This window comes from Trichoplusia ni, chromosome 9 (genome assembly GCF_003590095.1).
Source record: "Trichoplusia ni isolate ovarian cell line Hi5 chromosome 9, tn1, whole genome shotgun sequence".
Taxonomy (NCBI): Eukaryota; Metazoa; Arthropoda; class Insecta; order Lepidoptera; family Noctuidae; genus Trichoplusia; species Trichoplusia ni.
Genome location: NC_039486.1, coordinates 10,102,305 through 10,118,820, shown reverse-complemented (window position 1 = coordinate 10,118,820; position 16,516 = coordinate 10,102,305). Strand labels below are relative to the sequence as shown.

The 16,516-nt window shown below is 39.9% G+C and overlaps 1 protein-coding gene across 2 annotated transcripts; it reads left to right on the top strand.

Moving 5' to 3' along the window:
• Nucleotides 1-196: 196 nt before the first annotated feature.
• LOC113497802 (protein transport protein Sec31A) lies at nucleotides 197-16,431 on the top strand. 2 transcript variants are annotated; one of them, XM_026877541.1, is made up of 27 exons: nucleotides 197-290; nucleotides 491-711; nucleotides 1,864-2,000; nucleotides 3,019-3,188; nucleotides 3,404-3,486; nucleotides 3,576-3,692; nucleotides 3,992-4,136; nucleotides 4,349-4,498; nucleotides 5,454-5,612; nucleotides 6,346-6,420; nucleotides 6,543-6,643; nucleotides 6,856-6,968; nucleotides 7,343-7,434; nucleotides 8,477-8,533; nucleotides 8,876-8,960; nucleotides 9,454-9,564; nucleotides 9,735-9,932; nucleotides 10,053-10,255; nucleotides 10,513-10,677; nucleotides 11,022-11,097; nucleotides 11,377-11,535; nucleotides 11,625-12,043; nucleotides 13,118-13,372; nucleotides 13,722-13,850; nucleotides 13,926-13,997; nucleotides 14,144-14,328; nucleotides 15,977-16,431. In XM_026877541.1, the coding sequence occupies exons 2-27, from the start codon at nucleotides 509-511 to the stop codon at nucleotides 15,978-15,980; spliced, it is 3,663 nt and encodes a 1,220-aa protein (XP_026733342.1). In that variant the 5' UTR covers nucleotides 197-290; nucleotides 491-508; the 3' UTR covers nucleotides 15,981-16,431. The 2 variants fall into 2 exon arrangements, with proteins under 2 accessions (XP_026733342.1, XP_026733343.1); XM_026877542.1 differs by lacking the exons at nucleotides 8,477-8,533; nucleotides 15,977-16,431 and having other exon boundaries at nucleotides 14,144-14,646.
• Nucleotides 16,432-16,516: the final 85 nt, after the last annotated feature.

Sequence of the window (16,516 nt, the reverse complement as noted above, 5' to 3'; positions counted from 1 at the left end):
AAGGCATTCAGATTATCTAAACGAAGTAGACTTTATTTAACTTGATACCCTAGTTTTTAAAATTTTTACTAATTAAGTATTAGTACGGATTAGAACAAAGGATTTTTTATCATTTGAATATTATTTCTTGATTATTTCTGAGTTGATGATAAAAAGTGACGTTTCATATGAATGACGTGTCGTTTCGTGTGGTTTCCGAACGTAATGTCACTTGATCATCTGCTGTCAAATCAAAATTGAGAATATATTTACGTCAGCCACGTTGGAAGTGCCAAGTTGGTGTTTTTATGGTAAATATAGTATTTTATAATTAAAATTCATTGAACTTTTACAAAAAAATGCTTTCTGTTCCACCCCAGATCGCACAAAGTATTCTCAGCTAAAGTTCTAATAAGAAATCAGCTGTGGGAAGAGTTCCAACTCGGTGACATAATTTGGTAAATAAAACAGTTTTTGGCTGGGTTGTAGTGTTGTTTGGTGTTTGTTATAGTGATCAAGTGTTGTGAAGATGAAAGTGAAGGAGCTGAAGAGGACGGTGAACGTGAGCTGGTCCCCTGCGGAGCACTTCCCGGTGACGATCGCGGCCGGCTCGGCGGCACAGCAGGTGGACTCGTCGTTTAGCTCCAGTTCCTACCTAGAGCTCTATTCCTTGAACTTGGAAGATCCTGGGCTCGATTTAGAGCTTAAATCCAGTTTGCAGACAGAACACAAGTAAGTGATGCCCAATAATACGTAAGTAGGCTTTACTGTCTAGTAATCTGTAACAACTTTGCATGTAACTACTGAAAATGTCCAAGTCTTGGACGTTAATATAATTCACGACGACAATATTTCGGCGTTTTTTTATTAGCTAATTGTCAATTAATTACTTTCATATTTGTAATTAGATGCTACCTTTGATTGTGGATGCACTATACAATATAATTTGTAAGACATTAGGTATGTCTTACAAATTATATTGTATAGTGCTTACTTGTACATAATTGTGGCCACTTTTATTTGTGACTTAAAAGTCACCTTCCACACATTGATAAAGGTGTATTACTGACATAAATATAATATGTTATGTTATCTGTAAGTTTATGTGAAACTAGTTAAACAATAAACACCTTTACTGAAAGGTGTTTTGGTACTAACAGTGTTATTGATCTACAAGGTGAAATGTACTTAATTCCATTGTTATAGGGTCAAATTTTTTATAATGTTTTTAACACAATTCTATGATTTTAAATTGATAATTTTATAGTAATACACATTGTTCAACTTAAAATAATCTATTTAATTTTATTTGTAAAGGCAAAGCAAACCTTTTACCTGCAAGTCTGTTGAATAGTCAAACATAAATAATTTATGAACATTCAAATTATTATAAATATTTATGTTGTATGTTTGTTGAATCATGAATATAAATTTATCATCAGCTTGTGTCACTGAGTTGTAATAAGAGTGAATGCTATTAAACTTTACTTTGCTACATTGATAACTATTGTTCTTTATTATTTAATCATAATTATATGACTGCAATAAACAATGTAATAAAACCAGTTGAGGATAATTTATATCATTTATAACTCTTGATTAGGAAGACAGATTTTAAGACATGGGGTTTTTAATGAATAAATGTGGAATAGTGTAAAAATAATCAAAGTAGCAAAATTTCATGTATCACTGGACCGGGAAATACATTTACCATGAGACATTAGGTGATGAAGCATAGCTTGTTAAAAAAAAAATAGTGTTTAAAACTTACTTAAATTAATATAACAAACTAGTAATTCTCATAAGTCAGATTTAGGATTTAACCACATTAAGTTTCATAAACTTTTTCCATGAGATAACCACTATACCATCCAATCATTTCAGATTTCAGAAGCTAGTATGGTCAGGTGCCGGCGTGATAGTTGGTGGATGTGATGGCGGTCTCTTACAGTTCTACAGTGCAGACAAACTTCTTAACAATGCCTCCGATGCACTACTCGGCAGCTGCACAAAACATAGTGGTAAGTTATTTATTATTATGTAGGTTCTATTTTTCTCTTTATGCAGGTTTTAATAATATAATCTGCCATATTTGTGTAAATATTTGTACAATTTATACTTATACTCAAAGTACAGTTAACATAGACCAGCTTTGCAAAAAGAAAAACAGCTTAGCTTATCTCATAACAGGGTTTAGGACAACATGTCACATTTTAAGCATTTCATTATCAATGACAAATATATTATTTTCTTTGCCTTTTTACCTTTATTTTCAGTTTGGATTTGATAAAAGCTCCTGTAATTTGCTAATACCTAGTAAAATAATAATGTCAAGTTCCTGGAACTGCTATGCAAAGGCATCCCCACTCTTCTTCCACTTTTCTTTCTCAAGGCCCTTGAGTGATCAGTACATATTAATTATTTGGAATAAATATTTTTACCTGCAAGTTCCTAGCAAATTATTATACTTTTGACTAACTACCAAAAATTATTGATTGAACTCATTAGGCTAACAAATGGCCTTTTCTCTTACTACAACCGGTTATCTAAGCGCTTCTGTTATGAATGACTGTTTAATGATAACAGCTTACTATCTATATGACCACTATTTAGCCGGTCGTTAACTACATGGCATATTAACACACACTTGTTTATCTTGACGCTCAATTTATATTTCGATCGGAAATACAAACATATTAAATGTTTAATTGCATCAAATAGTTTTTATTGCTTTATGTTTTGACTTTCTTATCCTGGTTGTATTTGACGCTTGATAAGCTAGCATAAATGGTTTACTGTAAATGTCTATAAATTTGACAAACATGGAAAGAAGGTCTGCTTGTGGTTTAATCCAAGCTTAACGACAAAATAATGTTACATCAAGCTGGACATTATGTTTAAGACAAAATTACCGAACGACGAATAGCCTCAAAATAAAATAACGACAATCAATTATGAAATGCTTTGATGTTTTTATTATAATTAAAAATAAATGTTACAATTTTCGGTAAATGTTAATATAACTCCCGTCTTCCTCAGGTCACGTATCAGCGTTGGACATCAATCCTTACCAGAAGAACCTGCTCGCGTCGGGAGCGTCCGAGAGCGAGATCTTCATCTGGGACCTGAACAACACAAGCCAGCCGATGGCGCCCGGCAACAGGAACCAGCCCTACGACCATGTGCAGGGCTTAGCGTGGAACCAACAGGTACAATAGGAGTAATTGAGAATGTTCATATGAAAATAGACCTTTTGTTTGCGAATTTAAATTTGCAGATTGATTGATTGTTATTCACTTGTAGCGTAGCATAGTAAATGATTAAGTTTCGGACTTAATTGGGATTATTTTAATAAATTTTTACAAGTTGTATGTTTTTATGGCATAATAGTATTGTATTAATGTCGAATCTTGTTTGTTGTCAGGTCCAACACATTCTCGGTTCCACATTCACGACTAGATGCGTTGTTTGGGACTTGAGAAAGAATGAACCTATTATGAAGTTGAGGTAAATACTTTAATTCTTTAGCTAGCTACTTTTGTAGTATGTAATGTATGTATTCTAAAGTGATTTCTAATTATTTTTTGTTCTTTCAGCGACTCTCAGTCCCGCACTAGATGGCGCTCGTTAGCATGGCACCCATCAGTCGCTACACAACTTTGCATCGCGTCCGAAGATGATCAAGTACCAGTTGTGCAGCTGTGGGATTTGAGGTAATTTATATCTCAGTCATTTTGTACAAATGTTTGACTTTGAAAACAAGATTAGCCCAATGATTTAAAAACATTGACCATCTTTCTCCCACTCTTTTTGTATCTGTGACTAGTATTTTAACTAACTTACTTGTTTATTTTTTATCTGTGTCCCGACAGTGAACTAGATAAAATTGTTGGACAAAGACCTTCCCCAAATACTTCCAAGATACTCTAGTTCTTCTAGTTGAAGGCAAAGTAAAATTGTGACAAGAAGAAATGGTGGTCTTCAATTATGCAATCGTTTCGTTATTATACAGATTGGCAGCTTCACCTCTGGTGACCCTGGAAGGCCACAACAAGGGCGTGATGTCGCTGTCTTGGAGTCGCGAGGACCCTGACCTGCTGCTTTCCGCCGGCAAGGATGGCCGCTTGCTGTGCTGGAACCCCAATAACACCAAGCCTGTGAGTTTTCTTGCATCTGTGTTATTGTTTTCCGTTGGCTACACTACAATACGTTGAAAAGTCTAAAGTAATAATATAAATAACAGTAAGTTTGCTATTGTTAAGCAACGAATTCTTCACCTAAAAGAAGGGAAAGAAAATTAATCAATCATTATTTGAATAAATATTTTTGTTGCATTAGAATTAGGTACATTTAGTTAGTTTTATCGTAGGGCGGTGAGTTACTGGCTGAGATCAGCCAGCAGCAGCAGTGGGTGTTCGACGTGTCGTGGTGTCCGCGCGACCCCAGCCTGCTGGTGAGCGCCAGCTTCGACCAGCAGGTGGCCGTGCACTCGCTGCTGGGGGGATCCCGGCCCGAGATCGTGAGTATAGCTAAAAATTTTCTAAATTAAATATTCTCCTCCTATAATCTATGCAGTAAATCCAAATAAATATCGATCTTTACATCGTGATAAAACAGTCCTGGAAGATCCAAGGCTGTCTTCCGTTTCTGCCCCTGTAAAAAAATATTTTTTGTAAGGATCACATAATTTGAAAATAAAAAAGACAATGATTGCCATAAAAATATACACTGTTCTTTCAATTTGAAAGGTTCTGAATTATTACTCTTAATACGACTTTTTATGATAAGGCATCGTAAAAATGTGTCTAAATACCTCACTTACCTTTTACCTTGTCGCGAACGAAGGCGAGAAAAGCTTTGACATAATCGCCACCTCTCATACTAGCACACCTTACCTTACCTTACCTTACCATAGCTACACCAATATTAGGCATACAAGACCTCAGGTATAGGCAAATATCCACATTCCACATACAAATCCAAAAGTCATCAGTTTACGATTACTCGTATTTGTCACAAAAACACGAACAACGGCGAGCAATATCTTTCAAACTAGTATTAGGCAACATCATAGTATAGATGGAAGTTTGCGGGATCAACATAAGTTGCGGTATCTCTTACGTATTATAAGGTTGAGGTTTATGTCTTGCGTGCAATGTATTACGTTTTTGGCAGCACTTTCGTCTACGATACGGTACAGTACGATGCCCGCGCGTCGAGTACCATTGCGAATCAAGAGAATGATCAGGAGCACTTTTTAATTTTATTTACATGAAAAGGGCTAAATAGTGGGGCTAATAGGGAAAAAAATATTGAAATAGGTAGAAAATATGGCATTAAGAAAAAATCTCCGATGAAAAATTCTCGAATCATGTTCAGAACCCCTGGAAAACCGGGAACGCGTCAATATCCCTTCCACCCTGTATATTTTTATGACACTAAAGTATTTCCTAACCCCTCTCCGCCCTGGGCAGACGACGCACAACCAGAGCAACATAATGGACTCGTTCGGCGGTGTGGACGGGTTCAGCCTGCTGCCGGCGGTGGCCCGCGCGGCCGCGCCCGCGCCGCAGCCCGCGCGCCTGCCGCACGCGCCGCGCTGGCTGCGCCGCCCTGTCAGAGCTAAGTTCTGCGTACGTCATACACACACTATATACTAAGCTCTACACATGATGGACCCGCTCGGCGGTGTGGACGGGTTCAGCCTGCTGCCGGCGGTGGCCCGCGCGGCCGCGCCCGCGCCGCAGCCCGCGCGCCTGCCGCACGCGCCGCGCTGGCTGCGCCGCCCTGTCAGAGCTAAGTTCTGCGTACGTCATACACACACTATATACTAAGCTCTACACATGATGGACCCGCTCGGCGGTGTGGACGGGTTCAGCCTGCTGCCGGCGGTGGCCCGCGCGGCCGCGCCCGCGCCGCAGCCCGCGCGCCTGCCGCACGCGCCGCGCTGGCTGCGCCGCCCTGTCAGAGCTAAGTTCTGCGTACGTCATACACACACTATATACTAAGCTCTACACATGATGGACCCGCTCGGCGGTGTGGACGGGTTCAGCCTGCTGCCGGCGGTGGCCCGCGCGGCCGCGCCCGCGCCGCAGCCCGCGCGCCTGCCGCACGCGCCGCGCTGGCTGCGCCGCCCTGTCAGAGCTAAGTTCTGCGTACGTCATACACACACTATATACTAAGCTCTACACATGATGGACCCGCTCGGCGGTGTGGACGGGTTCAGCCTGCCGCCGGCGGTGGATAAAATCAGATTATGTTAACAAAGAAAACAAGTACATTCACTTACATTATAAATATTTTTTATAAAATTTGGATTAGCTCTTATTTCTAAACAGCATTTTATAATTATCACATACATTTCAGTTCGGCGGAAAACTGGTTACATTCGAAAAATGCCCGCAAGAAGCTGGACCACAGAAACTAGTTCACATTAGTCAGGTAAGATGTATAAATATAAAATAAATTTGCTAGTCTAGTTACGGTTAAAAAAAATCAAGCAAGTATTTAATGAGCTCGATTTTCATATGGGCGCTTTGTTCAACTTCTATTTGTTTTCACAGGTCGTCAGTGAACCAGAAATAGTTGAAAAGGCAGCAGATTTAGACGCTATCCTAGAAGCTACCCTAAGTAACGACCCCTCTGCCCTTGAAAGACTAGCAGAGTGAGTATCAGTACCAAACACCTATGAATTGGCATATCTAAATATCATAATCAATGTGTGATGTGTGAATATCATAGTTAATGTTACTATTGTAACGCCACGCAGTATACAGGTAAAATAGAATTTCAGATAATTTTGTTCCTTAAATCGGACTCGGTTAAGTATATTTTACCTTGGCTTAGCTGTAGTATAATCGAGTACATCACCTACAGGTACTGCCGCCTGAAAGGCGACGCCGCCAGCGACCAGAACGAGCGCTACACGTGGTTCTTCCTGCGCGCCAACTTCCTGCCCACCTTCCGCACTGAAGTACTCAACTTATTGGGTGAGTACATTATGTAATATGTGGCATTCGACTATGTATATTTATCATCTTAAAAAAAAAATTTACCGAGTAAGAAATAAATTTTTAAATGAATATTTGTTATCGAGTTGGTAGATTGATCTATTGTGAAACACTAATACGGGTAGAAATAATACTAAAATTAAAGCTGGGTAGCAATATCTATCTCAGTCAACGTCATAATGTCGAAGTTAAACTCTAAGACTTAACAAAAAGTAGCTATGACTCTTTACAGAGTAGAGTTATAAACAAAATTTAAATGTATTAATTTATTATCAAGTACAAAAAAGAATCCCCAATATCATATATTCTTCACTAAAATAAATTAAACACTATATTCTTTACTGTCTAAACAGGTTTTAAACAAGACGAAATGTCTTCCAAGTTTAAGAACGCGAACGTAACATCTGGTGACGGCCAGCCACCAGAGGTCGCGGGGTTAAGCCGAGTGAGTGACATTTTTCTGTATTGTTTGATAATATACCTACTTTTAGTATTTGCTATGGTTTGTGACTCAGTAATGACAAGTAATCTGTGCTAATGATTTAATATGATTTGATTTCACTAACATAATCCGTACAACTCATAGACGCCTAATATTCAAGTATAGTTCTTCGACACAATTTTATTCTGCCAACCAGTCGGGGTGGGATGAAAGGGGGTACTGCATTTTGTTTGGTCCATTCAAAGTGAACGTTAACGCGCCAGTGTTTAAGGCTCAAAATGATATAATGGCGATCTATTAACATTTATAAATCTGATGTTTTGGTAACATCGATCGCCTGATTATAAGGTGTCTAAGGGTCGTATGTTAGTTGGTGAATTAATTGTATTGAAATAACCTCGTGTAGTAACTTCTGTTGGATATATTTATGATTGTTTATACATATTATGTAAACTGTTTACTCACCCGTATTATCTAATTCAGTCATATTCAATAATATTAAAATCAAAATATTCATATAGTGCGCGGAAGTAAACGGTTTACAAGATAAATTAATCTGTTTTATACAATGCTGCTTGAAAGCACAGCGTCTTCAGAACCATCACGATTCCTAATCGATAATACTTTTAACTTTTTACTCTATTTAAATCTTCAAGAATGGTGAACTTATATTTTAGATTCAATTCTTTTTACATTATTTGCAAGATATTTTTTTTTAATTATCGAAATTCCTACTTAACTTTAGTGCGAATTTATTTACAATCAGAATTATAATGCAATATAGAACGAAAAAATTAAAATCATGAATATAATAACGTTTACCTGAACTTGGCTCGACACGCTACCGCGCGTCTACATAATACAGTAGCATGCACGGGAAAATAAGAACAAGCTGCATGCGCGTTACGCCATCTCGCTTACACAACCGCGACAGTGTTGCCAGTTTAAAGCCTCATATTAATCAAGTTATTAATGTTCACCATTCTTTTCACAACTAGCTTAGCCTATTCACTGTATAACGCTACTGTCTGTCTAACGCGGCTAGGGCGAGTCCACGGAGACGGAGGCAGAGTTGTCGACGGACACGAGCACTGATCTATCGGTGAGTAGCGACATCTATCGGATATGGGCGGTAGCTTGTGGTACAGGGTGTATTCAATGGTCGATGTCAATTATTGGTGTCTCTTTATGGTTTTATGGCACGTTTGGACGTTAATATTATTGTTGTTTTCTATAACGGGCTTGGTACTTACAAAATCCTTAGTGATCATTTAAATAAAAGTCACTATCCAATAACTTTTATTGCTCTTTCATTGTACTTGTTAGTCAAAAAAATATAAGGTCTCTAAATGAAACCTGAGGTTGTTTTACAAACGACTAAATAGATTGATTCAAGTATATTATTAGGTACTTATGAAGTATAAATTCAAAGTAATCTTTACAGGACGCCCACACTCTCATCGAGAGGAAACTCGCCAACCTTGACTTGGCTCCCACAGCTACCAACGTAGTTATCCCCAACGGAGAAGGTAATGCTTGTGTACACGAATATTGTTTTATTTGTAAAAAATATATAATATCGTATGGTTTAGCTAATTCAGTTAGAAGGGTGAAGCTGTGAGCTTATCTCAAACTAGCTGTTGCCCGCGACTTCGTCCGCGTGGTTCGAAGATATTAGTTATGATTCATTGTATCTTCGCTTCTATTAGTCGCAGCGTGATGTTTTATAGCCTAAAACCTTCCTCGATGAATGATCTATTGAACACAAAAATATTTTTTCAATTTTAACCAGTAGTTCCTGAGATTAGCGCGTTCAAACAAACAAACTCTTCAGCTTTATATATTAGTATAGATATAGATATAGATTAGTTACAAATTAAAGTACATTTGAAAGTTTTGGAATATGTTTCACAATGTTGTCCTATTGATGTTCTTTGCGAACGTATAATTCAAATTCGAACTTGTTCTTTACATTCGACGTTCGTTTGCAAATTCTCAAGAGGTCTTTTTTGTATCATATAGATTTAACGAGTCTCATCTGCCGCGCATTAGTATGTGGAAATTTGGAAGAAGCGGTCGAACTATGCCTGGACGCGAAGAGAGTTGCCGATGCACTGATTATTGCATCTTTGGGTATGTACAATTTGAGACAAGTATTTTGGTTGTGACTTATGTGTGTGCGTATAAGCTGCCGGCGAGCTGCGTGATTTTTTGATCTCCAGATCTGAATGACCATAAGTGTATCATTAAATTTTAACCCTAAAAGCGATAAATGATTGAATGGCGTGGTTATTTCCTCGCAGGCAGTCCCGAACTCTTGTACAAGGTGCAGAAGTACCACCTGAAGCAGACGTCGGGCGAGCCGGTGTCGCTGGTGTGCGGCAGCCTGCTGCTGGCGCGCTGGGACCTGCTCGTGAGCTCGGCCGCGCCCGCCAGCTGGAGGGAGACGCTCGCCGCGCTGCTCACGCACTGCGACGCGGACTGCGCCAGCCACTACTGCGGTCAGTTACTGTAGGGGCAGCTGGGCAACCGCTGGCCACAGGGAGAAATTTGATATGCTCAAAGTAACGCTCCTCGGGTTTTAAAGATATAATAGTTAAAGTTCCTCGTTTCCCCCACAGAGATGCTAGGCGACAAATTGTCGAAGGAGTCAGACCCGTCTTTATCGTCGGCGGCCAGCATCTGCTACCTTTGCGCCATGAGCCCCGAGGCGCTGGTGTCGCGCTGGGCGCGCGGCCGCCGTGACGTCACGGGGCTGGCCGCGCTCACCGAGCGCGCGCTGCTGGCCCGCCGCGCCGCCGCCGCCAGGGGGCGGCAGCTGCCTGTGAGTACACCGATACGTAGGACTCTCTTATTTGTCTCAAAGACCAAAAACAGAACAGGACAACAAAAAAAAGAAACAATTGAGACAAATCATAGTACGAAAGAATAAACAATAATAAAGTGGTTTCTCGATTCGATCGTATATATGCTTTTTTACCTCCAAAAAGCTCGAAAAGAAGCATGTAATAGAATAGCTGAGAAAAAATAATTCTCTGAACAAACATAAGTTTTTTTTTCACCATTGACATGCTTCCCCAGGCGGGCGGCAAACTGGAGACAGTTCTGAACGAGTACGCGTCCCGGCTGGCGGCGCAGGGCTGCCTGCAGAGCGCGCTCAACACGCTGGAGGGCATCCAGCACGCCGAGCTCAGGGACCGCCTGCTGCACGCGCTCGGCCTCGTGCCCGCCAGGAGGGCTAGTCAGGTGCGGGCTAATATATTGTGATTATCATAATTTGAAGTGCCGTTTTGAGATATCAAAAAAAAATTTGTATATGTATTTGCAAATTATTTTATATCTAGTCAATGAAGGATCACCAGTCACGAAATAGAGATACGTCTAAATCTAACATCAGCCAAATTGCATGTTTTAGTATCTTGACTATCCTGAGCTCCATGCTTAACATAATCTTTTTTCTACTATTACCTGTCCCTTTACTTGTACCTTTTTTCTACTAGTACCTACTTATAATTTAGAGATTATTATTTATTTATAACTTACTCTTCAAGGAGAATGAGAATGAAGAATGTCTTATGTATTTCCTACAGCAACCACAACCTACCCGTGGAGTCATGGGACATCGCCGCGGACCAGTCGCACAACCTAACCCGGGCTACGGAACAGGTTGGTCATGCACATATTTACAAATAATTTGATTAAAATCCTTTTGTTAAGACCAAGTCAACTCTGTTTGGCAATCGTCATTGTACGAGTATATCGCGTGAATTCAAAACAGAATGGTTATTGCTTTTTATAAATTAAAAACAAATGAAACTAAAAATTAGACCCATTTTGCAACTTCAGTATCACAAAAATACATTCGCGTCTATTCCTTGGAATAGTTGGGAGCCTAAATCTCGGGTTTATCCTTCAAAACTGTCTTTATTTGTGACGTTCTAACAGATTACGACCAGGGTTACCAGCGTGGCTTCCAACAGCAGCAGCCACTACAGCAGCAACCCGCTCAGCCACAACCTCTACAACCACAACCATTACAGCCACAACCACTTCAGCCGCCGCAAACCCAGCCACCACGACCCCTCAGCGTTGGCTCACAATCTGGTAACACATGATTTTGATAAATTCGATGAAAAGATTCCAGTTATTTACCTATTTTTCTCAATATACTAAATTTATTATTTTCATGTTAGGTGGCATTGGCGGTTCTCGCTCCAAGTACAAGCTGGACCCCTCTGTACAGTCCGCCCCGTTGTACAACCAGTACAACTTCAACAGCAACCCTGTTACCTCGCAACCCTACGGCGGTTACAACAGTCCCCTCCCCGATCAATACGGGGCTAGTGTTCCGGCGCTCAACAATCAAATGAACCAGCCGGGGCCCCTGAGCCAGCCGGGGCCCCTGGGGCGCGGGCCCCCGGGTCCAGCTCCAGTGAATCACATGGCGCCAATTAACCCTGTACTGAACCAGGCACCCCTGAACCCGGCGGCCCCTGTCAATGGCTCGTACTACAACCCTGGCCAGGCTGTCGAGCCCGCAGTGGCCGCCGTGCCTTCGAAACCGGTGCCTCCTGGCTGGAACGACCCACCTATGATGTCTTCTAAACCTAAGGTAGGAACTTCTAATATTGTTTCAGTTAAGAAATATTTGGAGGATATTTAAAAATTGATCTGGATTTGGATCTTTTTATTAATGATCCTTCAATTACGATATACTCCGCTGACTATTAGAAAAAGTTATTCTTATTTTTTTTTGCTAGCCAATATTTGGCTACCAACAATATATTAACTTGATCCTCGAGGATAATTTTCGCCGCGTCAACAATTTAGGTGTTTGATGGAATAACATTATCAGCATATAGGGTCATGGTCGTCAGCAGACATGTCCGCGAAGCACGCGGGCACGCGCCGCTGGAACAACATTATAGAGCACAGGCGCCACGTGGACGAGGTATCGGTGTTCCGAGTTACCCCCCCCCCCACCTGTCTGCTGTTTGAATAACGTGTGCTTTGAGAGTTTTATTGTTAATACATTCCATATTGAAGTAGGTACAGAACTACGAATATATGAAAATTCATTGTTTGACGAATTTGTCATTACAATTTGTACCGTAGGCCGTCAAGCATGATTTATGTCATAGAATCCGCTCTCTAGCGTGAAGTTTAATACATTTTTGTCTACAATAAAATTTAACACAAAAAATATTGTCTGGGAAATATTTCACTCATGATTTCAGCTAACAATATAAAAATCTATAGTAGTAACTAATGTGTTTGAAATTATTAACATTTAAATGTTTTTATGGTTTTCTTGAAACTTTCAAAATTGAAACACCCAATATAGCGGTCTATTAACAAATCCGTGAACATTCGTAATAAGAAAAAAAGAATGGCATACTACTTTTTTTTTAATTATCGATCAGTGACAATTCAATTACATACGATACTAGTCGTATGTAATTTTGCCGCGTCAACCTTACTGTCGGAACCCTTGTAAGGTCCTCGTGTGCACTTGGTACGAAACGCTGGGCAGATCATTCGACAGGAAATGGCAAACCCTCACCAAAAGTACTGGAAACAAAAAATGGGTCCTCACTACAAATCGAAGATATATCTTAAAGATATAGGATATAGTCATAATCTACATGATTAAATCACAAAACTTAACAATCATAATATTTTATAGCCGAAACAAGAAGTAACAGCGCAGGCACCCATCACGCACCCGCTCTTCGGCGTGGAGCCTCCTCAGCACGTGCCCTTGAATCCTGCCTACCCTGCCCAGCAGCAGTACCCTGGGCAGCAGTCACCCGCCCAGTACGGCCAGCAGCCGCCCGCCCAGTACGGCCAGCAGCCGCCCGCCCAGTACGGCCAGCAGTACCCTGGCCAGTACGCGGAGTATCAGCAGATGCCGGCCATGACGCCGGCGTACCCGCAGAAGGTAGGTCAAAAGAAATAGTAGTTCAACTATTAATTTTGCACAACCCAGCAGATGTATTGAAAAAATATTTCATAGTAGCTCACAGCGAAAGTTTTGTTGGTTTAGCACGGCACCTACACACATAAAATATTAGTGATAAATTATTGTATGTACCTAAATAAAAAACCTCTCTCGCAGCAAAAGCACATAGGACGCGGTGAAGGGTGGGAATCTGGGTGCTGTCCAATGTGATTTGACTTTTAAGAAGTGCTACTTAGTAATTTAATTCAAATAAATGACTTATGATTTTGACAAGTTAAGTATCATAAGTTAAGTAAACATACATATAACTGAAGTTTTGACCATACAGGCCGAGAGCCCGGCGCCGCCGCCGGAGCCGGTCCCGGTGCAGAAGCCGCCCGTGCCCGAGCAACACGCCGTGCTGCAGAACGTGCTCGACTCGCTCAGGAGCGAGTGCAGCAACAGGGCTACCAACCCCGTAAGTTACATGGCCAAGTGCTAGCTGTACATACTGGTTCAGTGGTATTATGTTTAATAATGATAATGTTTGCAGCAAATGAAGAGGAAGTTAGATGATGTCCAGAAAAGGCTTGAGACGTTATACGACATGCTTCGTGACTACAAGGTATGTTTACATTTTATCACTTTCCTTTTTTTTATATAACTCCTTCAGAATTCCGCTAGTCAAACGCGTTTTTAAATGAAAAGTAATAAAATATTTTGGAGAGATGGAGGTTAAATTAGAGGCTGACCCACATGTGGTGTCCGTAGCTATCAGACACAGCAGCGGGCGTCCTGCACGCCTGCTGCGCGCAGGCCTCCGCCGGCAACCACCTGGCGGCGCAGGCGCAGGTGGCGGCGCTGGCGGGCGGCGCGGACTTCGCGGCCGTGGCCAGCTTCCTGCCCGCGCTCAAGACGCTGTTCCAGCTCGCCGCGCAGCTCAACGTACTGTTGCGGTGAGCTCACGGCGGCCTGCAGTTCATGCACTACACTATACTCATGTCTAGCTATGTGTTATAATACTATTGCTAGGTAAAGCGAGCTGAAATTAAATATTGAAACCGGAATTTAACCCCAAATGGTGGTTAAACCTTGTTGGGAGAGAGTAAAAACGTTATAATAATTGTTCTCGGGACATTATGTACTTTTGAAGATTTGATTGCGACTCAGGTCCAGTTATGTCTAGCGTAGCAGATACGTACTTATCGTAGCAGATACGTACTTATCGTAGCAGATGAGTACTTGGCGTAGCAGTCTGCTACCGCTACGAATTGTATCAAAACATCTTATTACTGAAATTGAATTTGCAAGTAATGCTATTGTAACATATAGTTATGACTCCTTACGTCTATTGACGATTGTGTTAAATTATCGACAACATTACTTCTCATGTCCGTATACTTATTCGATAATTAAAACTAAATGAATGTAGTAAAAATTTAATTAAATAAAATGTTTTCGTGTTATATTTTATCTTATAATTATAATTTGTGTACTATTTAAAGCGTACTAATAAATTAAATTAATAACATCTGTAATGTTTTAATTTTTGTGTTAAATTAAATCTACATTTTATTTATAAGGTTCGAAACGAATTTTCTCGCTGACAACATCTTTTTGTATACGGAAATCCATACGTTTTACATTAAACAAATGTCTGCCCATGAAACATTATCATCCGAGAATTTAAACGTCCAATAGTACTTCCAGTTGTGTAAAGGGCACAATCAACAGTTAGCAAGTATGTGTAGTTGTTTTGTATCATAACCGTATGATAGTGTTAACGAGTAAGACTCCACTCTCCGTGGCCTCTTAAGATATTTAATATTACGTTACCGATATTCATAATTTATCCATCTGTATGTGTCTACCTACCTTTAAATTATATCGTCGGTACAGAAAACTTCCGATGGATGGATTATTTTTATCGATAACTCGATTATAAAGCGTAGAGTACACTGCCAGCTAGCGAGCGGTCGAATGAGCGGAGCGGCCATCGCTGTTTGTGAATCTTAACTCGCAGTCTATGCAGAGATAATGAAATGACGTGATATAATTCCTCGCTTCCCTCATCTGATCGTTAGCTGGTAGTGTAGTCTCGGCCTAATTGTGTTACTACAAAATGATGTCAAAAAAAATGTAACTTTTACAATACTTTGTAGTAACATTATAATGACACATGTGCAATGAATTCCTCAAGAGGAATGCTCAGTCTTGTATTTAACATTTCATATCAAATATTAATATATTAACGACTGCTTTTATAATGAGCTCATTAACGTATAATACAGGTTCGAATCGTGAAAAAGAAACGAGTTTAACCTCCGTGCCTTGCAAGTAAAAGCCATTGTTACTGCGTCTGATCTCTCAAACCGTGCCCTATTGTCTGACAATGAGAGTAAGGGATATGCCAGTCCATCTGTATGTAAGCGATTAGCTCAGTAATATAATCTCTGTAGAAAGCTAGTCTCTGATAAGAGCTTACCCGAAATTCAATAAATATATAATTGTTAATCACTAGGCTAATTATACGGTAATCATTCACTCTTTGTAATCTATTTAACATAGTATTATTCAATTCATATTTTTATCTATTATTTGCAGATGATTTTGCGAGAAACTTAACCCACTGCCAACATTACCACCTAAAGCTGACTTTTTATGAAGAATTACTTCCATGTTCATTATTTTCTATTGATATTATTCCATTTACAACGGGCGCCTAGAATCTCGATGGCAAGCGCCTGTAAATGAATTTCACTCTTTCATAAACTTATCTTACTTCCTACTTGGCCGCTTTTTTTAAAAGATCTATCCTCAATTTGTTGCATTTATGTTAGTGAGATACATAATATAAAATTAAATAATACTATGTAATACTATAATCGGTTTACTATAAATTCTACGTATTAGACGGTCGTGTATTGTAGGCGATACCCAAAGACATGTGAACTGTTGAGCATGATGCGCGAGGCACTGCGACCACGAACTATGTTATTAATATAAATAATGTATTATAGAATTATATTATTGAGGAAATTATATTTTGTAGAAAATTATTTGGTGGTTTCATTTTGGTTCCTTCATTGTCGTATTTACGGGATTTAATGGTTAGTGGCTGTTAGAAGGTATGTAAATGCGAAA

Bases quoted from the DNA above. Each gene is read 5' to 3' on its own strand.
- LOC113497802 (XM_026877541.1), top strand. From the start codon at position 509: ATGAAAGTGAAGGAGCTGAAGAGGACGGTGAACGTGAGCTGGTCCCCT. The intron at 10,678-11,021 runs GTGCGGGCTAAT...TATTTCCTACAG, and splicing joins CCGCCAGGAGGGCTAGTCAG to CAACCACAACCTACCCGTGG. The intron at 11,098-11,376 runs GTTGGTCATGCA...ACGTTCTAACAG, and splicing joins TAACCCGGGCTACGGAACAG to ATTACGACCAGGGTTACCAG.